The sequence below is a fragment of the Salvelinus namaycush genome, chromosome 10, assembly GCF_016432855.1.
Source record: "Salvelinus namaycush isolate Seneca chromosome 10, SaNama_1.0, whole genome shotgun sequence".
NCBI classification, from domain to species: Eukaryota; Metazoa; Chordata; class Actinopteri; order Salmoniformes; family Salmonidae; genus Salvelinus; species Salvelinus namaycush.
The window spans coordinates 27864041-27888982 of NC_052316.1; the positions used below are offsets into that span (position 1 = coordinate 27864041).

Consider the following 24942-nt stretch of genomic DNA (forward strand, 5'->3'; position numbering starts at 1 on the left):
TTAAGTTTATTCGCCTTTCTTGTATCGCACATTAAAATGAATGACTTCCTGCGTTGTGTGTTCTGACTGCCAAAGGCTGACTGGCTACTCTCAGTCCAATTGTTAGACTCTATTTGTTCTTAATTTATCTATGAAGTGAAGGTTTGCCTCAAGTTTTCCATGTGTTGTAGAATGTGTGAGCGAGCCACTATTCGGCCACGTGTGGTGTCAACCAGAGGTTTGAGGGGTGAACTGAACATAAGGTCTACGTGGCCTATTAGACCATTGGACAACAAAATCCTAGACCAACTCCAGCCATCAAGGACCACCACAATCCTGTTTTTAATTTCCCATGGAACGTTCAACTGTATACTGTAGCAATTATTCTGCTGTTATGTCCGTCCAGGTTTAAAATAGATACAGTACTGAATTATCAAAAGATGAGGATGAAAAGTCTAATCAGAGGCACATGAGAATATAAATGTGTTCCTCCTAGAGTGGACTGGGTGTTGTGTGCTCTGGTTTGTGTGGTTGTTTGTGTGTAGATGTGTGTGTGATTATGATATGTGACCTCCCTACCAGTGGATGCTCTGAAGGCTATGATGGTCGCTTAGCTCCACCGTACCCCACCTTCCCTTCAGGTAGCCTCTCCTAGAGTACAGAGAGTGGAAATTATAGAGGATTTGACATTCACATCTAGCAGTGTGAATCCTGGTTTAGGAAGGCCACCAAAAATTCTGAGATTTCCATACCAAACTACAACATTTTCCATCAAGATAGAACTGCCAAAGGGGGAGGAGTTTTAATCTACTGCAGAGATAGCCTGCAAAGTTCTGTCATACTTTCCAGGTCTATGCCCAAACAGTTCGAGCTTCTAATTAAAAAAAATAATCTCTCCAGAAATAAGTCTCTCACTGTTGCCGCCTGTTATAGACCCCCCTCAGCTCCCAGCTGTGCCCTGGACACCATATGTGAATTGATTGCCCCCCATCTATCTTCAGAGTTTGTTCTGTTAGGTGACCTAACTGGGATATGCTTAACACCCCAGCAGTCCTACAATCTAAGCTAGATGCCCTCAATCTCACACAAATTATCAAGGAAACCACCAGGTACAACCCTAAATCCGTAAACATGGGCACCCTCATAGGTATTATCCTGGCCAACTTGCCCTCCAAATACACCTCTGCTGTTTTCAATCAGGATCTCAGCGATCACTGCCTCATTGCCTGCATCCGCTATGGATCCGCGATCAAACGGCCACCCCTCATCACTGTCAAATGATCCATAATAAACTTCTGCGAGCAGGCCTTTCTAAACGACCTAGCCCGGGTATCCTGGAAGGATATTGACCTCATCCCGTCGGTAGAGGATGCCTGGTCGTTCTTTAAAAGTAATTTCCTCACCATCTTAAATAAGCATGCCCCTTTAAAAAAAAAAATGAACTAAGAACAGATATAGCCCTTGGTTCACTCCAGACCTGACTGCCCTCAACCAGCACAAAACAATCCTGTGGCGGACTGCACTAGCATCGAATAGTCCCCGCGAGATGCAACTTTTCAGGGAAGTCAGGAACCAATACACGCAGTCAGTCAGGAAAACAAAGGCTACCTTTTTCAAACAGAAATTTGCATCCTGTAGCTCTAACTCCAAAAAGTTTTGGGACACTGTAAAGTCCATGGAGAATAAGAGCACCTCCTCCCAGCTACCCACTACACTGCGGCTAGGAAACACTGTCACCACAGATAAATCCACGATAATCGAGAATTTCAATAAGCATTTCTCTACGGTTGGCCATGTTTTCCTCCTGGCTACCCCGGCCAACAGCTCCGCACCCCCCGCAGCTACTTGCACAAGCCTCCCCAGCTTCTCCTTCACCCAAATCCAGATAGCAGATGTTCTGAAAGAGCTGCAAAACCTGGACCTGTACAAATCAGCTGGGCTAGACATTCTGGACCCTCTCTTTCTAAAATGATCCGCCGCCATTGTTGCAACCTCTACCAGTCTGTTCAATCTCTCTTTCGTATCGTCCGAGATCCCTAAAGATTGGAAAGCTGCCGCGGTCATCCCCCTCTTCAAAGGGGGTTACACTCTAGACCCAAACTGTTACAGACCTATATCCATCCTGCCCTGCCTTTCTTAAGTCTTCGAAAGCCAAGTTAATAAACAGATCACTGACCATTTCGAATCCCACCGTACCTTCTCCGCTGTGCAATCCGGTTTCCGAGCTGGTCACGGGTGCACCTCAGCAACGCTCAAGGTATTAAACGATATCATAACCACCATCGATAAAAGACAGTACTTTGCAGCCGTCTTCATCGACCTGGCCAAGGCTTTCGACTCTGTCAATCACCGCATTCTTATCGGCAGACTCAGCAGCCTTGGTTTCTCAAATGACTGCCTCGCCTGGTTCACCAACTACTTCTCAGATAGAGTTCAGTGTGTCAAATCGGAGGGCCTGTTGTCCGGACCTCTGGCAGTCTCTATGGGGGTACCACAGGGTTCAATTCTCGGGCCAACTCTTTTCTCTGTAAATATCAACGATGTCGCTCTTGCTGCGGGTGATTCCCTGATCCACCTCTACGCAGACGACACCAGTCTGTATACATCTGCCTCTTCTTTTGACACATTGTGTTAACAAACCTCCAAACGAGCTTCAATGCCATACAACACTTCTTCCGTGGTCTCAAACTGCTCATAAACGCTAGTAAAACTAAATGCATGCTTTTCAACCGATTGCTGCCCACACCCGCCCGCCCGACCAGCATCACTACTCTGAACGGTTCTGACTTAGAATATATGGACAACTACAAATACCTAGGTGTCTGGCTAGACTCAGACTCATATTAAGCATCTCCAATCCAAAATTAAATCTAGAATCGGCTTCCTATTTCACAGCAAAGCCTCCTTCACTCACGCCGCCAAACATACCCTCGTAAAACTGACTCCAACACTCCAACACTCTACCTCCAACACTCTACTCAGCAAACTGGATGCAGTCGATCACAGTGCCATCCATTTTGTCACCAAAGCCTCTTATACCACCCACCACTGCGACCTGTATGCTCTCGTCGGCTGGCCCTCGCTTCATATTTGTCGCCAAGTCTTTGCTAGGTAAAGCTCCGCCTTATCCCAGCTCACTGGTCACGATAACAACACCCACCCATAGCATGCGCTCCAGCAGGTATATCTCACTGGTCATCCCCAAAGCCAACACCTCTTTGGCCGCCTTTCCTTCCAGTTCTCTGCTGCCAATGACTGAAACGAGTTGCAAAAATCACTGAAGTTGGAGACTTATATCTCCCTCACTAACTTTAAACATCAGCTATCTGAGCAGCTAACCGATCACTGCAGCTATACCCTGCCCATCTGTAAATAGCCCATCCAATCTACCTACCTCATCCCCATATTGTTTTTATTAACTTTTTGCTCTTTTGCACACCAGTATTTCTACCTGCACATCATCACCTGCAAATCTATCACTCCAGTGTTTCTTTGCTAAATTGTAATTACTTCGCTACTATGGCCTATTTATTGCCTTACCTCCTCACGCCATTTGCACACATTGTATATAGACTTTTTTTCTGTTGTGTTATTGACTGTACGTTTGTTTATTCCATGTGTAACTCTGTGTTGTTGTTTGTGTCGCACTGCTTTGCTTTATCTTGGCCAGGTCGCAGTTGTAAATGAGAACTTGTTCTCAACTGACTTACCTGGTTAAATAAAGGTGAAATCATTTTTTTTTAAATAAAATAGAGCTGGGAAAGAGAAGGAACTATTACAAATGATATTTCAACAAATGATATTTCAACAAATGATATTGACCTTTAACTCAACAGTTCTGTGCAGAAAATAGCATGAGCAAAGATGCCTATTTGTAATACAGACATTTTCACAACCTCAACAACACTAATGGCAAAGATGTAAAGGTCAATGTGTTGCCAGTGATGCCTCTGGAGCTATGTGTTATAATGAGACATTAGGAGGTTACTTCAGTGGAATAACCCGCACTCAGTCATTCACACTATTTCCTGCTTTCCTGCTTTCTCTGACATTTTTCCCAACTTTCATGGGACTTGGGAAATGAGGATATTTCTTTCATAAGAAAATTGGCCAAAACATCTTGAGCTGTGTGTTAGGTGTAAGGGAAGGGTCTGAGATGTTTTGCCATATTGAAAAAATACTCAGAAGTCTGCTAAATAATTTGAACACAACTTTGATTTTGTTCCCTTTCCCTGCTACAGTGGGCTCAGCTACCTGTTCTAAATATGCTGTTTGAGTTAGATTGGTTAGATTGGGGTGTTTGTGCCTCTGCTGTGTGTCCTAAATATGCTGTTTGAAAGATTTTGATGAAAATTTGTTTTGATGAAGCACTACACTCTGAAGTTACATTGTTCATTTATTGAGCTTTCATTGTTAAGTTTCCTCGCAGAAAGTTAAAATGGCTCATAAAGCTGTCCTCACTGCATAATGACTTCTAGATAAGTCATTGTCATTTTTTTCACATTTTTATTGGAGGCTGAACACTCATGTGCAGGTGAATAATAGAATCAGCTGACTGGCTCGCCTTTTGCCCCTCAGGTGTGTATCCTCCTCCCCCGGGTGCCGCAGCAGCCTCCTGAGCCGGAGTATTGGACAGTCCCAAGGCCTGGGAATACTATGCACGGCGGGATAGCGAGTGAGAGCGCCACAAGGAAAGAGCCAAAACCAGAGAACACGGACATTAGAAAGAAAGGGAGAGGGAGCACAGCCCTTCTTTCCAGGCTGTCAACAGGTGAGTGATAATCTGAGAAGGAGGTTTTACCTCAGTATTGGCACTAGGACTCTTTATGGAAACACCATGATAATAATGCAATTTAAGTGCTTGTTATCATGAAATACAGTGGGGCAAAAAAGTATTTAGTCAGCCACCAATTGTGCAAGTTCTCCCACTTAAAAAGATGAGAGAGGCCTGTAATTTTCATCATAGGTACACTTCAACTATGACAGACAAAATGAGAAAAAAAATCCAGAAAATCACATTGTAGGATTTTTTATGAATTTATTTGCAAATTATGGTGAAAAATAAGTATTTGGTCACCTACAAACAAGCAAGATTTCTAGCTCTCACAGACCTGTAACTTCTTCTTTAAGAGGCTCCTCTGTCCTCCACTCGTTACCTGTATTAATGGCACCTGTTTGAACTTGTTATCAGTATAAAAGACACCTGTCCACAACCTCAAACAGTCACACTCCAAACTCCACTATGGCCAAGACCAAAGAGCTGTCAAGGACACCAGAAACAAAATTGTAGACCTGCACCAGGCTGGGAAGACTGAATCTGCAATAGGTAAGCAGCTTGGTTTGAAGAAATCAACTGTGGGAGCAATTACTAGGAAATGGAAGACATACAAGACCACTGATAATCTCCCTCGATCTGGGGCTCCACGCAAGATCTCACCCCGTGGGGTCAAAATGATCACAAGAACGGTGAGCAAAAATCCCAGAACCACACGGGGGGACCTAGTGAATGACCTGCAGAGAGCTGGGACCAAAGTAACAAAGCCTACCATCAGTAACACACTACGCCGCCAGGGACTCAAATCCTGCAGTGTCAGACGTGTCCCCCTGCTTAAGCCAGTACATGTCCAGGCCCGTCTGAAGTTTGCTAGAGAGCATTTGGATGATCCAGAAGAAGATTGGGAGAATGTCATATGGTCAGATGAAACCAAAATAGAACTTTTTGGTAAAAACTCAACTCGTCGTGTTTGGAGGACAAAGAATGCTGAGTTGCATCCAAAGAACACCATACCTACTGTGAAGCATGGGGGTGGAAACATCATGCTTTGGGGCTGTTTTTCTGCAAAGGGACCAGGACGACTGATCCGTGTAAAGGACAGAATGAATGGGGCCATGTATCGTGAGATTTTGAGTGAAAACCTCCTTCCATCAGAAAGGGGATTGAAGATGAAACGTGGCTGGGTCTTTCAGCATGACAATGATACCAAACACACCGCCCGGGCAATGAAGGAGTGGCTTCGTAAGAACCATTTCAAGGTCCTGGAGTGGCCTAGCCAGTCTCCAGATCTCAACTCCATAGAACATCTTTGGAGGGAGTTGAAAGTCTGTGTTGCCCAGCAACAGCCCCAAAACATCACTGCTCTAAAGGAGATCTGCATGGAGAAATGGGCCAAAATACCAGCAACAGTGTGTGAAAACCTTGTGAAGACTTACAGAAAACGTTTGACCTCTGTCATTGCCAACAAAGGGTTAATAACAAAGTATTGAGATAAACTTTTGTTATTGACCAAATACTTATTTTCCACCATAATTTGCAAATAAATTCATAAAAAATCCTACAATGTGATTTTCTGGATTTTCTTTTCTCATTTTGTCTGTCATAGTTGAAATGTACCTATGATGAAAATTACAGGCCTCTCTCATCTTTTTAAGTGGGAGAACTTGCACAATTGGTGGCTGACTAAATACTTTTTTGCCCCACTGTATATGTTAATCAATTATCTACACTTTACTCTTTTGCCCTCTCTGTCTCAAGTTTTCTCCTTAGTAAACACTTAATTCTTCACTCTCTCTCTGTCCTCCCTATGGGCCCCTCTCTCTCATCCTCTCACCACACACTCCATTGACTCCACTGTGGGACAGTGCAGAGTGCAGACAGGTCTGAGCTGATCCAGTCCTGCCAGCTGTAATACTGTAGGCTGCTGGGTGCTGAAGTACTGTATGTGCTGGTCCATTTTACCAGTCTGGCCTGGCATTCCCTCACACATGTGCAGCAGGCAGAGAGAAAGCGACAGCAGAGGAGGGAGCGAGAGAAGGGAAATCAGAGCAGAAGGAAAGAGGAGAGAATAGACAGGAGAGGAACACTGTCTGCAGTCCTCTAGACTAGAGGGGTGTCAGGTGCTAGTGGAGGGGAGGTGCAGGGGTGTTGTACTGGCTCTGGCACTGCGGTAGGAGTTGGGTAGTGGGTGGAACCCCTGGTTGTCTGCTCTAGAGCTGCTGCCGCCACAGGGGGCAGAATAGAGCTGGGAAAGAGAAGGAACTATAACAAAACACACAGGCTGTCTGGTGTTGAGGGGCCAGCAAGAGGAATGGGTAGAGATGGAGAGATAACAACACATTCAGTCAGTGAAGGAGCTGCAGAGAGCAATATAGAGAAAGTTATATTCTTTCAACCAAATGTCCCAGTGTTTTCCAGTAGATCTGTGCAGGGTCTCTGCTGCTCTCTTATAGATGAGCCCCGTCTGTCTTCTCTGTACTAGAGCTCTCTGCTGATGACCAGCACCCATGTGATCCAAACACATGTGCCATGCACAAACACACACCGTACAGTACACACACAGTAGGGCTCACACACAACGTACACACACAGTAGGGCTCTCGCACACCGTACAGTACACACACAGTAGGGCTCACACACACCGTACACACACAGAAGGGCTCACACACACAGAAGGGCTGGGATGATACCAGTATCGCATTATTTCTTCCATGGCAAAAATGAAAACACAAAGCAGATATCATGGCACAGATGCAGACACAGGAGGCAGATGGTTGGAGTATTACAATGTTTATTAATCCAAAGGAGTAGGCAAGAGAATGGTCGTGGACAGGCAAAAAGGTCAAAACCAGGTCAGAGTCCAATGGGTACCGAAGGGCAGGCAGAATCAAGGTCAGGGCAGGCAGGATGATCAGGCAGGCGGGAAAGTAGTCCAGAGCCAGGCAGGGGTCAGAACCGGGAGGACTATAAAATGAGAATAGAAAAGGAGTACGGGAAAAACATGCTGGTTGCCTTGACTAAACATACAAGACGAACTGGCACAGAGAGACAGGAAACACAGACATAAATACACTGGGGAAAATAAGCGACACCTGGAGGGGTTGGAGACAATCACAGGAACAGGTGAAACAGATCAGGGTGTGACAGCAGACTAAACTCTTTTTTTCTTTAATGCTGTATGTAAACTATTGTGTGCTATAGCTTTAAAAAATAAAAACATTTGACTCTGGAGGACAAAATAATGATGTTTGTTTCCAACATTAGGGCTGTTTTCCTAAAGAAGTTAAATCCGCGACATATTTTGTTTCCTTGCCATGATACTAACACGTATCGCGATACTGGTATCGTCCCGGCCCTAACGCACACACACACGCCATACATTTCCACAGCACGGTTGACCAGTAGCTAGATGTGTCATTAATTCATATCAACTCGGACAAATGCCAAGTATGACACACATACGGCCTCTTGCCTCTTACTCACACCCCTCCTCATGCCCACAATATCATGCAGCTTATCAACCTACACATTCACACTCTCCCTCCTACACACGCTATGACTATGTTCTTCTTAATCTAGTGTCTCTCTGTCTCAACTCTTTGCTGCAGTGGGTCGTGCTGAGGATCATATTGGGGACAGCTGTGTTCCAGGTTATATGAGGGAAGTGGGACATATGGGCAGCTGGGAAGCTGTGATGTAACCACAGGAGGAGAGGAGGGAGTCAGGGAGGGAGGGACAGCCATGTGTGTGACAGGCCCACTGGGACAGACAGACAGATCTGGCACTGTGGTTCTGTTCTGGTCCCCATGGAGAGCTCCGGTTTACCTGTCTCTCTCCTAGGATGTTAAGACCTCCAGGGTGTTGGGGTGTGTGCGCACTAGGGTTGAATATTTTCCCAGTATTTTACAAATGTTCCAGCCTGAGATTATATCACTTTTCTCCCAGGTAATTCGGTGTGTCATTCAAAAGCATATACAGTACATATGTCTGGATTTGATTAGGGCTTTGATCAACATGAACATTCAGACCTGATGCTACCTGAGCCATATATTAAATACATTTTAGGGGACCTACATTAACAACATTTAATGAGCCCAAGCCCCAAATAGCCCAAATGATTGTGCCGTTATCCAATACATATATGATATCGGCTACTGCACATTATGCACGTCATAAAAACTTAAAACCCATAGATGTAGCTAGATATATGATCTCTTGGTTAAATAAATTAAACTAGCTCCAGTAAGCTTTGTTTTTTTAGTGTGAACTGTATTACTGTACTGTGTTGTTTTATATTGACTGGAATAATGTCATGATAGAGCAGAGGAGAACATGCGTTTCTAGTGCAGCACATGATTAGATTTTCATTTGGAAATATAATAGGCCCTATTTGTATAATTAGTAGGCTGACGTATATATACCTTTCATAATATTTCCCTTAATGGTATTAGCCTCCCTCCTCTCTCTCTATTGTTGCTTCATTCATTCCTCGCTTTCAACAGTTAAATGAAATACATTTTGTTGTCATTCTGATGACATCCTTGAATAATATTAGACAAAAATTAGATGCAGAAGGCTTTCACTTCTCTTCACGAAGATTGAATGGTTATGGGTCTGAATAAATAACTGCTTTAGCCTACTGTCGTTGCTCTTCTTTCAAACTACCGGTGAGTTCTATTGGCGGCTGTATTTAACATTCAGCAAAAAAGAGCTTGCGTCCCTCTTCGAATAGTCTATTGGTATAGGAAATACCAATACCAATATTCTAGTCCAGCTTTTCCTGCATGGGACTCCAAGAGCTAAGGAGCGCTTTTTAAGGAGAGGCCAGCGAAGCACAGGTACGTGTGTATTGCGCAAGAGACAGAAGCTATAAGTTAGAAACTTATTATGCATAACCCATCATTAATTAGCTAAATATAAGGCTAATACTGCATTGAATGTATTACCTGAAAGAGATAGGCTAGGACATCTATATATAAGGCTATATATTTGAGTTGATGGAGCGAGAGAAAGACTGCGAGAGAGTGTTTGTGCATGCACGATAAAGCAACGATATTCGAGTGATAAGCTGTTTTAAAACTCTGCAGCTGCAATAAAAAAACTGAATCTTTAAAATAAAAAAACAAGGTGACCCCCGAAAGCCAGATTGAGATGTGTAAATTAGATGCGCATTCGGTCTTTATATTAGCAAATGTAGGCCTACCTGTCACAAAAGAAAAGTTACCATGATGAGATGATCGTTCTACATGCATTGTGAACTACACTCCATACTGAGATGGGCTGTCTGTCCCCAGCTTAAAGAAGCCAGCTTTAGACATAGCATATAATTGAACAGTTCCATTTCACGCCATGCTGTTCATATAAATAATTGATTATAATTTACCGGTTTCTCTCAGTTATTTATCCCGGGAAAAGGGAGTGGTTTTAGGCGGTAAATCTCTGTAACCTGGTTCCCGCCATTCAACCATAATGTGCACGCCCTTCATTCTGATCACATGGCATGATTCATATTGGGTACATGAAAGTCTACCGACGGTGTCTATTTTCAGTATGAACATTTTAGTAGTGAATTACATTTTCTGTGTGTATGTTGCTAGCAGAGTAGAGGCTCATCCCTTCTGGCGTATGTAGAGGTGTCAGTGGCATGTGTTCTGGTTACATACTGCTCTTTAAAGGGCTCTGCTTAGCACCACTGATACCCTCTGAGTTACATCCTGACTGGGACAGCCCTCTCTGGGCACCAGCCTCTGGTGTTTGGGAGTTAGCACCTAGGCTTACACTCTGGCTAATGCAACACAGAACTGTCCCACTCCACCCTCCCAAAGACACCCTCACAGATTCAGACTCACTGACACATCCCTCCTTCAATCTCTCCCTCTCTATCTCTTCTGGCCGGTGCAGGCAGCCCGGGCAGCTGGCTGGCCATTTGGTGAACACTTGTCCTCTGAATGTGATCTCATCTCATCCCTGTAGCTCAGTATGGAGGGGCTTGTCATCTCTCCAGCTGGCAGGGCGTCACACACACACACACACACACACACACACACACACACACACACACACACACACACACACACACACACACACACACACACACACACACACACACACACACACAGGGATTGTATTAGTGTTCTGGGTGTTATTAATGGTAACCAATATGTAAGTGACACAAACGTTCTCTTTCTGTGTTAATAGTGTTAATAGAGACTGAATTTGGAAACACATTCTTGATCCCCAGGCTTAGAGGAACACATAGCTCATTCTCTTGCATACACTTACAATGTTTTCCTGTATGAAACCTGCACTAGGAAACAAACACTTCTTCATTCAGTGACAGTGACTCTGTGTGAAGTGGGTATAAGTGTGTTAGTGCTAACAACTGTGGAAGACTGCAAACAGGCCCTCAGGTCTGCACTCCTGCTGCTAAGAGAACTCCCAGTGCCCAAATATTTAATGAGTCCTTCAACTCCCCTGCTCTCTCTTCTCTTTTCTCTCTGCTTTGGCAAGGATGTTTTTCACGTTCCAATTGGATGAGCTGTCTATGTCAGATGGCTTTTGAGCACCATATGTGTCTATTTGTAAAGTTAATGCACATGTGTATTCTCTCTACTTAGAGAAACTGACACTTTAAGAGACTGGAGGTGCACGTCTGTTTCAGTTTCTGTCACTATGTCCAGCATAAAATACCCCTCCACCGTGTGTGTGCGCGTACATGTGTCCATGTGTGACAAAGAGAGTGCTGGGGGGGGATTAGTGAATGATGGTGTGAAAGAGTGTGGCCCTGTGGGACCAGGAGTCCTCCAGTAAATAATGGAGCTGTTTGTTGAGCCCAGAGGAGATGGGGGGTGGGTGGTGCTTTCATCTAAAGGTCACAGGAGGACAGAGGTGGGCTTTGTGTTCACCACAGGATGCTATTAAACTAAAGCCAAACAGAGAGCCTTGTGGGTAAAGGTGCTGCTATCATCTGGTCCCCTGGGCCCAGCATTTCTACAGAAATGACCCTGCAACACACGAGGAGAGAGAGCCGAGAAAATGGGACAATAGAATGTTACCTGGCTTATCGCACTACTTCTGCCACTCTCTAGTTTCCATTGTCCAACAAGAAGACTGTTTCAGTGATGTCCAGTGAGGAAGCAGTGTTTGTGGTTATTGACCAGTGAGTTGTTGTTGCAGTGAGGAGAAGTGGCACCGGTACAGGGACTACGGGGAGATGAGACACTGAGAGAAGAGAGACAGAGACTAAGAGGGGAGACATGCAGTCTCACGCAGGTACAACACACACACTCCTACACACATTGTTGAGGTAGACAGTGTAAGCAACCAGTGATTGTCTGCGTCTGTTAACAGTAGCAGCAGGAGAAGACATGAGAGTAAGGAGGGGGACAGCCAACCTATCTGAGCCCACAGTGACTCTCACCAGCCAATAGGAGGCCCCGGTGTGACCCTCATGCGTTCTGTTTAACCTGTCAGAGACTGGATGGCTTCTCTTGATATTAATATGTTTTAGTTTACTTTGAAGGTGAATAACCAAATAATTGTTTTAGGTTTACGTTGAATACAACCTGTATATTTTGTCTCACCTGAGAGAGGAGTTTGTTTTGTTGCATTTAAGAGATAGGTTTGGATAAAGGAGCTGACTGGACCTCAGCTGAATAGTTAGAATTTCAGTGAGCTGTGCTAAATAATATCTTATCCCAGGTCATTTAATGTGAACCCAAACCCCCAACCCTTGCCAGAGCTCTCAGACAAGTGTCCTTTTCCAATGACTTTATTGATTATTTTGCCAAAGGTACCATCAGATATACTACGCAGGCCGAAGCATGTGACAGAACCGCGTTAAATGGCCCTAGACCAGACACATCCACGGAAACACACAGAAACCAAGTCAGGTTTTTTTTTTTTTCAAAAGTAGGAAAATCAGTAAGGCCTCCACGATGTCACCTTAATATTACTTTTAACAGATTATGAACACATTTTTACTTAGTTTTTTTTACTATACTTTTGCCCGTGTTTTGATAATTTAGCAACAGCTTCTGAAAACATCTCAACACAAACGGCTACTTGGCAATGTGTCTTCAGTCCAACAGATGAAGATGATAACCACTGTTAGTACAAACGTAATAAAGCCTATATTGAAAGGCCAATACAATTGCTTGAATCAGTATTTTTTTTAGATAGCCAACATTTACAATAAAGAAATGTGAGTCCAATTAAATGCATACTCTAACATAGAACCAATGGAATTGGCAACTTGTGTTCCCTCGCAACCACCCACCCCCCTCATTGGATGCATTGTCATCGAACAAGCCTCTCCTCCAATCAGAATGCTCCGAACATCCCAGGGGTAGGGCCACAGATCCAACTCCTCCCAGCTCAGTGTCTCTGGGGGGTTTGGTCAAATTCCAGTCACATGGATGGTTGGCCTCCTCTGAACTCCTGACAAAGTCTCAGCTGTCCATCAGGTGTCAGGGTTCTTAAGGTCCGCCTTCCATAGCTACATCACTAGTGAAAGCCCATTCCATACGGTAGGGCTCAGCGTTGTAATCCAGTTAAAAGCTCCGCCCACATTCCTGGGTCAGTGTTGGCCCCTCCCTGTGGCTGCAGCGGGGCTACAGCAGGCTTCCGGGCCAGGACACGATGGTCAGGGTGATTCTGCCCCGCAGCTCCTTCAGCAGACGCACCAGGGCTGTGTGGGTCATCCCCCACGTACTCTTGCCATTCACCTCCAGCAGAGTGTCCCCACATCTACACACACAGAACAGGGGGGGTTAATGCAGGTTTTAACAACCATAGAGATGGACTCAGTATAGTAAAGGAGGCCCATATAGCAATGCTAGCAGTGTGTAAATACAAGACTACTGTAACGATAAGGTAAATACTGGATATAATTTGTCACAGAAAAATAGAAGATTCAGCAAACATGCAGTGATATAGGTCCTCTGGCCAGTGTGTGAGATATAGGTTTAGTTGTCTGTACCGTATCCTGCCGTCGTTGTAGGCTGGTGTGCCCTCCACGATGGAACGGATGAAGAAGGACTGATTGCAGTTGACCTCCTCCTGCCCCCCCACGATGCTGAAGCCCAGGCTGCCTGAGGTGCTCCGGCGCAGCACAATGTCTTTGCAGCAGTACAGGTGCCTGCAAGGGACAAAAAGGGGGATTAGGAAATCTCTAGACTGCTGCCAGCATTCAAATGTGTGCCCATCCTGTACTGTGTGCACATATGCAGCAGTGAGATTGCAGAGTCCCGTGGCAGTCTGTCATAAAAAAACAACGGCTTGGCTGTCATTCAATGAGAATGGAGACATGGCTTTTCCTCCCAGGTGAGGCAGAGCTGTGAAAATACAGTGCTGAGAAGGGAGGGATTTTATAATCAGTCTCTCACACTGCCCGGGGGTGAGTGAAAATTACATTCAAATCCTTTTGGAACTGTTGCCCATTTGGACTGAATTCCCATGGTGAATCACTAGTTGGTTTTCACTTTTCTAATCAATTTTGCCGGTTGGGGAGAAATTGAGTTTCTATTTTATTCCAGTAGTTAAAAAAATTAATAATTACAGTAAGGGCAGGTTTTTATACCAGCAGTGGCAGATCTGTAGAGAAATGGACATACCCAGGGATGCAAACTAAGAATAAAAGTTTTGGGGGGGGACTTTGGATCACTACTGGCTGTAAACGAGTGACGCGCGTTTGTAAGCGAACGAATGATGCATGTTTGGTTGAACGAGTGATGCGCGTTTGGAGCAATACTGGCTGTATCCAAGGCTCAGCCAATCGTTCACTTAACAACAGAATGCAACACGCGACTGAAGAAAGAAGAGACAACCAATTTGCTTGTTACAGAATCTGCGTACGCTCTGGAAAGACAGCAGTAGGGTGCAAAGGCAGTTTGCCAGTTACAGCAGTGCATCCCTGAACGATAACGAAGAGGTAGGTGAGAAGCCTGACCACAGAGACGGGTGAGAAGGTGATGAAGTGTGCTTCATGAGCTGTAACCGAAAAACCACTGGCATTTGAAAAGTTTAAGGTGAGGGAGTATTTAGATGTGTGTGTGTGTGGTCACAAGCATTCTAATATAAAGGCTGTCATAGTAACAAGTGTTCTAATATAAAGGCTGTCATGGTAACAAGCATTCTAATATAAAGGCTGTCATGGCTAACTGCAATATAAGTGTATTGTTTTTTTCTCAAGACTTGAGTGTCATGTGCAGTAAGTCTAGGCAACAAATAACATTGGATTGCTTTCCTTACATTCTTTAGCTGTGAGTTAGATTCACATTAACCACTTTTTATTTTACACACAGAGACTGATCATGTAGATCATTTTCTTTGTTGTTTAATTAGTTAAAACCTGCATTTCTCCCTAACAGGGATTTTTTGCATGTTTCTGTGTAAAAAAAAGTATCACCTTTTTGGGCACTCACCAGTTTGCATCCCTGGGCATACCCCTCACTCTGCCAGAATCTGAACTCTATCCAAACGAGACATAGAAGGGGTTTAATCCCTCCCTCAATCCAACAACTCTGCCACACATCACACCCCAGGAGATGGGAAGATTTGTCTGATGAGCAAATCAACTTTAAAGATGGCAAGGTGAGCCGTTTAAAAGAGAATGATGGAGAGTGTCAGTGACCACTTTCTGAGACTGGGATGTGAGGAAGAGGATGAGCAAGAGACTGAAGGCCATGGCGAGAAGGCCAGACGCGGTATACACTAGTGTCTATTCATCATTATGAACTGGGTGGTTTGAGCTCTGAATGATGATTGGCTGACAGCCGTGGTATATCAGACCATATACCAAGTGTATGACGAAACATGTATTTTTATTGCTCTAATTACGTTGGTAACCTGTTTATAATAGCAATAAGGTACCTCGGGGGTTTGTCGTATATGGCCAATATACCACGGCTAAGGGCTGTATCCAGGCACTCCACGTTGCATCATGCGTAAGAACATCCCTTAGCCGTGGTATATTGGCTATATACCACACCCCCTCGGGCCTTATTGCTTAATCCTGTCATCACCCTCCTTCTCCCCTTCCCTCTGTCCCATATCGGCCTTGTAATGTAGCCTGTTACCTCTTTAGGTCTCTCTGTACCCTTCCATATCTGTTGGCTAGTGCTTTTCATTAAGGGCCTTCACTCAAGTAGCAAGCCAACACCTAACTATGTTCATCAACTCATTAAGTACATTGTTCTGTCAAAGGGGGCTTAAAAATATGCCAAACAGAGGCTATTGGTGTCTGGGCAACCGTATGGTTAAGACTGTGTCCTTAACATTGTGAGTGTAGTGTATATAATTATCATTCCTCCTCTCCCATCTGGCCCAGTCAAACACTGAGCTGGTCAGGTCAGAAGAGACTGAGATTGGAGAAGAGAACATTTGTGCATATGACATTTTAGTCATTTAGCAGACGCTCTTATCCAGAGCGACTTACAGTTAGTAGATTCATCTTAAGATAGCTAGGTGAGACCACATATCACAGTCATAGTACATTTTTCCTCAATATAGAAGTTATCAGCAAAGATGGTGCTAGTAGAAGAAGATAAGTGCAAGGTTTCTGAGATATAGAATAGGAAGGCTAGCTGAGGGGTACTGCTACTCACCTGGGCAGCTGCAACCATGACACCCACAGTGGGGAGTAGTCATCGGTGTGTGGCAGCTTTGCAAGGCTTTGCTTGGTGCTGTCGGTGGGCAAGGGTGGCGAGGGGAACTCTGGCTGGCTCTCCTCCGGAGGCCTCATCTCCAGGACCTTGAGCACCACGGGGGAGGTGGTGTTCTTCAGGTTGGCCACAGCCTCGCCCCGCGTCACCCCCGTCAGGTCCAGTCCGTTAACGTTCAGCAGGATGTCACCTGCAGGCAGAGGGGAGGACAGAACACAGCACCACTTAGCACAGTGTTGTTGCCCTGACCACTGTCTGATTCTGATGCCTTTCAAAAGCAAAAGTTCCCAGGGACAAGGACTCATCTCGTCTGCCTATTGAATATTCAATCTTCTCTCGCAAGAACACAAAGCAGTGGAACCAAATAACTTCCAGATAATCAAAGTGGGCTTAGACAGTGCTGTACACATAGCACTGCACCGCAGCACACTGCACAGCCAGCTACTATCTGGAGTGGAGGCTCGCTCAAAGGACAACATCCACCCCCTTTGATTAGGATGCACTATGCAAATTCACACACACGCTAGGGTACAATCTGGTTAATTATTATGTAGACAGCTGTATACACAAACATATGCATGTTACTGATACACACAGGAATGCACAGGAATACAGACTCAGAATTATGCTTTTGATAAAGGCTAGGGGAATAACACTAAATATCATACTCTACCTGTCTCACTCACTCACACACACACACACACACACACACACACACACACACACACACACACACACACACACACACACACACACACACACACACACACACACACACACACACACACACACACACACAGATGTAGAGTATTGTGTATTCAGAAGGTGGTACACCCTGGTCTGGTCTCTCTGTACTGTGGTTATCTGAGGCGGATCCCTAGGATGAGTAGTTCTGGGTTTAAATGCCTCCACTGCCCTTTGATGTCTGGCCCGGCACAGAGCGCTCCCTCAGATGTTCTGACATCCCACACCCAGACACCCAAACACACACACACACCTATACTCTCACACACTGCAGTATATAACCGTAACAGGCCTGCCACAAGTGTATCCAATCATTTTGGGAGTCTGTTTGTGTTTGGTCTATTTCAGAGTTGACTGATTTTGTATAATGAGCTGATAAAATGCAGCCTGTCATTTCCTCTGGAACCTACTTAACAAAATCTGAGTGTGGTGTGTGTTTGTGTGTGTGTCAGTGGTTGTGTGTGTCGGTGGGTGTGTGTGTTATACTTAATTTGGCGAGCCCTGAACAGTAACCACCCCTGCGTTTCCTGTTGAATAAATAAGCTTGGTAATGAAACAGGAATTTGAGTGTTTCTACCCGTCTGTTCTACACAAGGGACATGTCACACACACATGACGCCTGTCTGCAGTACCAGCTCTGGCATCATGAAGACCAGCAGGGACTGCATGGAACAGAGAAACTATCAAAGTCAATATTGGAGCAATTCAGGTAAATATTAGCTAAATTCCATGCCAGAACATTGGATTTGATTTACTGTATGACTGAGTGAGAGTGAAAGAGAGAGAGACTGTGTGTGAGTGTGTATAATTGTATGAGTGTGTGTGAGACTGTGGTGTTTAAGGTTTATCACCAGGCTGGTACCTTTGCGGATGGATCCCTCCTGTCCCACCACTCCGTTGGGGTCGACATTAGTGACGTAGACAGGGAGGTCCCAGCCGCGGGAGGACATGCCCCCTGCCACTGTCATCCCCAGGGAGTCATGGGGCTCCTTGGCCAGCGTCACCGTCTTCTCATAACATGCCGGCTTCTCACATGAGTCCTGCAGAGGGGACAAGACAGAGGGGAGGGGTGCAATGTGAGAAATGTTAAGGGTTAAACTGAAATAGATGTGTGTTTACAATAGAGTGTTTATTGGTGTTAAGGGTTAAACTGAAATAGATGTGTGTTTACAATAGAGTGTTTATTGGTGTTAAGGGTTAAACTGAAATAGATGTGTGTTTACAATAGAGTGTTTATCGGTGTTGTTTGTTTGTGTCCAGTGTGTTTTCTTGTGTTTTGTGTGAGAATGTGTGTGTGAGTGTATTTTTGTGTCTGTAATTGTATCTCTGTGCCTGTGTTGAAATTAAAGAATTGTACAGTATGGTCCTGTTTTTCTTCCAGTAAAACAAGGATTGTTGACGGCCATGGAGTTCCTTCCTAGGCTTGGCTTGGTTTCCCTCCAACAGACACAAGCACAGCCACTAGAAGCCAACTTCAATAAGACCAATATTAAAACACAATATGAAGCCAACTTCATTAAGGGGGCAGTGTGGTTAAACCCATGGTCGAAATATCACTCTGAAATTGTGAAAACAATGATAATGCCCTTTTTGTGTAAGAGCTGAGGCACGTTCAACAAGGGGAATAGTTTGCAAAAGTTTGCTAATGTTAGCTTAAGCTCGTGAACATAATTTTAAAAAAATGCAGTTTGTGGCAAACGTTCGCACACATAAGCTAACAGCCCGAAGAGGTAGTGTGCGGTGAACAGAAAATTGACTGGGTTTAAGTAAATGTATATTATTTACATACTGTATGTATTGAATAACTACACGTTATAGACATTATATGAATCATGTATGGTTTTTCTTCATTGCTTCTATTTGTTTTTCACATTGTTTTTGTTTTTCCATCTTATTTGACCCTCGTCTTGGCAAGGCGAGGAGATGCACAACAAGATTGTCTGGCTACTGGTTTAAAAGGTAGTTTGCCAGGTACGCCAACTTGTACAGTAGCCTAGCTACTATCACAAAATCATTATAGCAAGTGTGTCATTACTTAACTAGATACCCAAATGTTAATTTTCTTGTTGATCAAGAATTGGATATCGATGATGGAGAAAAGCCTAGGTGAGGATTAACATTAGCTACATTATGCGATCTAACTAAGTTACCTAGCTAGCGTAATAGTTTCCCCTTTCATCTGTGGTTAGGTGTTACACAATATTGTTGTCAAGTTATGAAGACTAGTTATCTATATCTGGATTAACACAGTAGCTATGTATTAGCTAACTCGATCACCTTGAGACCCCATACAGGGGGGACATGTAACTACATTCACACAATCCTAAAGTTAACAATTAAGAGGTTAAATAAATCTGATCCTGTATCAGTGGTTAGGGGAGGCTTGGTTCTTCTCAAGTTTGAACCTGTCCATGCACGTACTGTAGCTCTCAGACCAGTCTCTCTGTATTAAACAGACCACTGAATAACAGGAACACATCCCACAATTATTATTAGTGTTGGCTAGCTGTAACATACAGTTTATAGATTTCTATTCAGTTAAGTACGGGGAGGCTCAAGTGGAGTGTTAAGTTTTAAAGCAGCTATGTATAAATCAGGTGGATTTCAGTGGACTCACTCAGCAGTGCTGTCACTAATAGAGGAGAAGTTTGAGAGCCCTGTTATCAAGGAGAAGGAGGCATGGTGTATGGTGGCCAAAAAACAGAGCAATGGATATGTGGTGCAGTGGCAGACATGCAACAGTAAATAGAGGAGCCTTAGACACCGGTATGTATTGCAATCTATTTTCGATTGTTCAACTGAATATTTATGTATCAGTTTAATACAGACCAACATGTGTAATGATGTTTTGATGTAATTAGGAATGCATATATAATCTTGAGATTAAGAGAGCATAATTTGCCTTTTTTAGCCGCTAGGCGCTAGCCAGATCAGTTTGTACTATGCTTTTGCATCTAAGTTATAACTTGGTCTTGCATCTTGCGTTTGTTTTTACTCAGGTATAAGGCTATCCTCAACAGTCATACGAAAACCGGCCAAGGAGGAGGTCTTGTTTCTTTGTTCACTGACACACATCCCAACACCTCCACCTACATACACCTGCAGACCACAAAATTCCAACTTACATCCACAAAAACTGCACACCCAACTCTTACCCTCCTCACACTGACACACACCCCAAAAACTCCACCCACACACAGCCACGAGCACATACAGCACCCAACCTTCACATTCCTCACACTGACACCCACACACAGCCATGAGAACCTAAAAGGTCAACCAAGAAAAGTGTGACCGCAACCATCGAGGCGAAAATGAAGGAAATGCTCAGCCTGCAGACATAGCACCCAGATTCAGCAAGACAGGAACTCTCTCTTGGAAAAGTTTACTCATGCTTTGCAGCGTATCACTGAGCAGTGATTGTGAAAATTTAAGTAAATAGTTTTTATTGAATGAGCAGTGAAAACAGTTTGAGTGAGCAGTGATTTTTAATTGAAGTAAATTATTTTTTCAATGAGCAGTGATTGTTATTGAAGCAAATTAGTTTTGGAATAAGCAGTGAGTATGTTTTAAAGTCTAGCAAATCAGTTTTTTTTATGTTTCAAAATTGTATATTCGTGTTATTCATGAATACAATATCATTAAAAAAGTATTACATTTTCTCTGTCAGTAATTTTTTTGTTCTCTATTCAAGTTCATTCTGGAATAAAGTTAGTCTATTACATTTTTATTTATTTCATCTAAACCATTAAAAGTGCTATTTCTTAAAAAAATGGACACCAGAACAATTTTCTCCATCGTGTATCAACAATTATTTTATTGTTTAGAGCCGGCCCATTTTGTTGTCCCTCTTCTGGGCAGCCTGGTTACGTAGAGCCACTCTGTTGTCTGCATGATTAGGGACTGGCTCGATGTTACGTGCCTGTGCCACAACATAGTCCTCATCCAAGTCCTCTGTGATGCCCTCATGGATGAGGGCCATTTTGTGGAGGGCACAGGCACTGGCGAGGACATCTGGAATCTTCTCCAGCAGCAGCATGTCAAGATGTTGGAGCCTCCTCCAAATGCACTTTAAGAGGCCAACGGATCTCTCGATCTGGACTCGGGTGGAGCCGTGGATTGCATTGAATCGCTTGTGGTCGTCCACTGGGTGACCATTGTCCCTGAATGGGACAATAAGATCCAGGCTTAGGGGATAAGAGGGTGGGCATCTAGGTGACGTCGCTGGTCCTGTACACCCTGCATCATGCACAGAACCAGCGTTTCCCAGCAAAGTTGGCTGTCTCATACAGCTTGCAGCTGGAAGCTGGGCTGGCTTTTCGGTTAGTGTAGGCATCCCGATGTTCTGAGGGCCCCCTGATGGTAATGTGGGTGCCATCTATGCACCCAATCACACCAGGGAACCCTCTGATACCCTGTAACTCAGCCTCCAGAACTGAAAACTGGGTGGGTGTTGGCCACTTGAGGTAGGTGGGCATCAGCTGGTTCTGGCCATCTACTATTTGGAGCAGTTGGCCAACAGCCAGAGAGAGGCCAACACACAATCCTCCAGTCGTTCTCCTCTGTATGGAACCAGAGGGATGAGTTCCTCACGCAATATCTGAAAAACAGCAAAATTGGATTTTGTCATCTTAGAGTTTTGTCCTGCCTTTGTTCTGTGTGTAAGACAGAGGCAAATAGCAATGATACAATGATGTATTATTCATTATAGGCTACATTGTACTTAATTTTTTTACATTTTAATTATTTCCCCTTTGTGCAACTGTCGATAGATAAGGGGCCGTATAAATAATATGCTTAATGTACAGCCGTCTGGTTGGTTGACTGTACACCCCACCCACACAGCTGTCTGGTTGGTTGACTGTACACCCCACCCACACAGCTGTCTGGTTGGTCAATTAACTAAGAGTGGGATGCATTCGTGCTTATAGATAACGTTAGCTAGCTACATCATTGGGGATTTTTGTGACACAACTTTATTTAGGCTAGTTTAATCTAAACAACGAGATCATCTACACATGCAAATTACCTGCAAGGTTTCTTGGCTCATCATAAAATGAGATCGAAAGGCAAAGTCGTTGTATCGAGGGATGACTTCCTCCACATAACCCTTAAGTCTTCCAATCGGATGCTCACTTTTTCTTGTCAATACACACTAAAATAAGTAGCCACTACGTGACATCAGTACTAGGGTCTAAAGAGTCATCGATTATTACAGAAGCTGCAGCTAAAATCAACATTTTACGTGTTCTATCCATTGTTTTACCAGAAAGAATCTGTTGAAAACAAACATAGTTCGCCGTGAGCGTTCACAAACAGAAGTCTTGTTGAATGCACCTCTGTTTGAACAAAAAACAAATGTATCTGGAATTTCAGCCTGTTCAGGTCGGATGGAACTTTTGTCCCACATCAATGATGTCACAATGTGATCTGATTATAATAGACCATTGACTGACTGTTCATCTGGGTAAGGGGGTGGGCTCTAGACCATCCTATCAGTCTGAGTATTTCAAGGGCCAAAGAAGAACAATAAATACTGAGTGTACAAAACATTAGGAACATCTTCCTAATATTGAGTTGCACCCCTGTTTTCCCTCAGAACAGCCTCAATTCGCCAGGGCATGGACTCTACAAGGTATTGAAAGCGTTCCATGTTGACTCCAATGCTTCCCACAGTTGTGTCAAGTTGGCTGGATTTCCTTTGGGTGGTGGACCATTCTTGATACACACAGGGAACTGTTGAGCATGTTCTTGACACACTCAAACTGGTGCCTACTACCATACCCCGTTCAAAGGCACTTCCCTCTTTTATCTTGCCCATTTACTCTCTGAATGGCACACATACACAATCCATGTCTCAATAGTCTCAATGCTTAAAAATAATTATTTCACCTGTCTCCTCCCCATTATCTACAGTGATTGAAGTGGATTTAACAGGTGACATCCATAAGGGATCATAGCTTTTACCTGGATTCACCTGGTCAGTCTATGTCATGGAAAGAGCAGGTGTTCCTAATGTTTTTTTCATTAAATAAACACAGACAGTGATTTATTAGACATCCAGTGATGATTTAAAATACAATTACAAAGACTGCATGGGGGCTTTAAGACCAATATTACATCACAATATAAAGGTCTGGTTAGATTTAGTCTAAATATGATCTATAGTCCTGCTGAAGGTGGCTTAGCTTATCTCAGAATGATAATACGTTGTTATTGTTGCTACCTGCAGGGTTCTTTCTATTACAGCCTCATTCTCTCTCAACTAGCTTTGATGCCAAGGACTTTACCTGAAGAATACAGTACCACTCCACTCTGGCGTCACACATTCTCCAGTTTTAACAATGTGTCTGAGAGAATTAGCACCTCAAATAGAGAAAGTGAGAAGAAAGCGAGACGAGAGCTGTGAAGTTGATCATCATCAGAACAATGGAATTCGTCAGCTCCAATAATGAGCTGGAGAAAATCCTGTTTTAGCGTGGAGGTGTGTACATCCTGACAATGTTTTCTTCATGGATAATAGGCTCAGAGAGAGAGAGGCGGCTGCTCTGGGAAAACGCACATGGCTCTCTGAGAGGAGCGGAACACTTTGGCAGTCAGGGATGACACGCTCCTCTTTGATGGAAGAATAGTACGGCTCAGGATCATTTTCACATAAAAAGGAATATTTAACATGATAAGAAGAGGCAGGAATACAAAGAGCTCTTTCAGTCTGTATCGCTGAAGCATTACAGATTGCGCAATATAAATGTTAAGGTAATTTCCGATTGAGACGACATATGCAGCGTTTCCCGTAAATGCTGTCTCCGCTAATGCAGGAACATTACCTTTACATTTCAATCATGCTGTAATGCTGAACTTCGCAATAAGGATTGAATAGAGCTCAAAGTCTGGGGTTTTAGTGTGTGTATAACCTCAAGAAAAGCTCTTCAAACAAACCTGTGTCTGTGTTTTTGTGTTTGTTTGTGTGTGTGCCTATGCTTGTGCGTGCGTCATGCATTTTATGCATAGCTAACCAGTAGCGTATGCTCCATGTCCACTGGGGAGTATGGAGGGGGGCCGTCCATGCCCCATGGAGCCTCCTGCAGAATGTCAGGCGTGGGTAAACAGATCTGACGAGACACTATGAAGTGTACCTGCTCCTCACTCGCCTACAGGAGACAAACAGACAAACACAACCAAGCTCAGAACCAGACAGACACACATAGCAATTAAAAAAGAGTGACAAACTAAAAACAGTCACTTTGTAGAAGAATATCATGGTTGAGCCCCATAAATAAACATTGAATACAGCTTCACTGAAGTTGATCCAGATATCCAAACAAGCACTTAATAAAAACAACTTCACTGCCACATAACTAGACTCAGACACTATAGAAACTAAAACAGCTCAAACAGGCCCATCTTTCTCATCCCAGATGCTGTATTGAGGGTAGAGTATGAGCGGCAATTCCATGATAATGGAACGCTTTGACTAATTTCTTTCACTTTAAAATGTATGCCAAACAAAAAGCATTGATTTCAAAGTTTAACAAACCATACAACTCCATGCACAAGGACTATTTTTTAACAATTTAGACTAACATTTACAAACATTTATTTTGTGGAAGAACTGTGCAGAAGCAAACTTTGGTAAAATCTCCCTTAGGTTTTTATGTGACCACGTCTGCAGAAATAATGTGTTGTAAGCTACTGTATGACATGGCACCTTGAGTTTGAAAATAAAATATTTTTTGTTATTTTACGACAGTAACTGAAGTGGACTTACACCCGGTAATGGAA

At 43.8% G+C, this 24942-nt stretch overlaps 1 protein-coding gene across 1 annotated transcript in view; it reads right to left on the reverse strand.

Moving 5' to 3' along the window:
- Nucleotides 1–12573: 12573 nt before the first annotated feature.
- LOC120054281 (E3 ubiquitin-protein ligase LNX-like) overlaps nucleotides 12574–24942 on the reverse strand; it is a 54313-nt gene continuing 41944 nt past the window's right edge. The window contains exons 6-12 of the mRNA XM_039001701.1: nucleotides 24177–24311; nucleotides 21418–21722; nucleotides 20991–21323; nucleotides 18023–18258; nucleotides 16360–16606; nucleotides 13734–13892; nucleotides 12574–13501 (exon numbers count right to left, since the gene is read on the reverse strand). Of these exons, the coding sequence (XP_038857629.1) occupies nucleotides 13366–13501; nucleotides 13734–13892; nucleotides 16360–16606; nucleotides 18023–18258; nucleotides 20991–21323; nucleotides 21418–21722; nucleotides 24177–24311 (1551 nt within the window). The 3' untranslated portion in view covers nucleotides 12574–13365. The remainder of the gene's footprint in view (nucleotides 13502–13733; nucleotides 13893–16359; nucleotides 16607–18022; nucleotides 18259–20990; nucleotides 21324–21417; nucleotides 21723–24176; nucleotides 24312–24942) is intronic.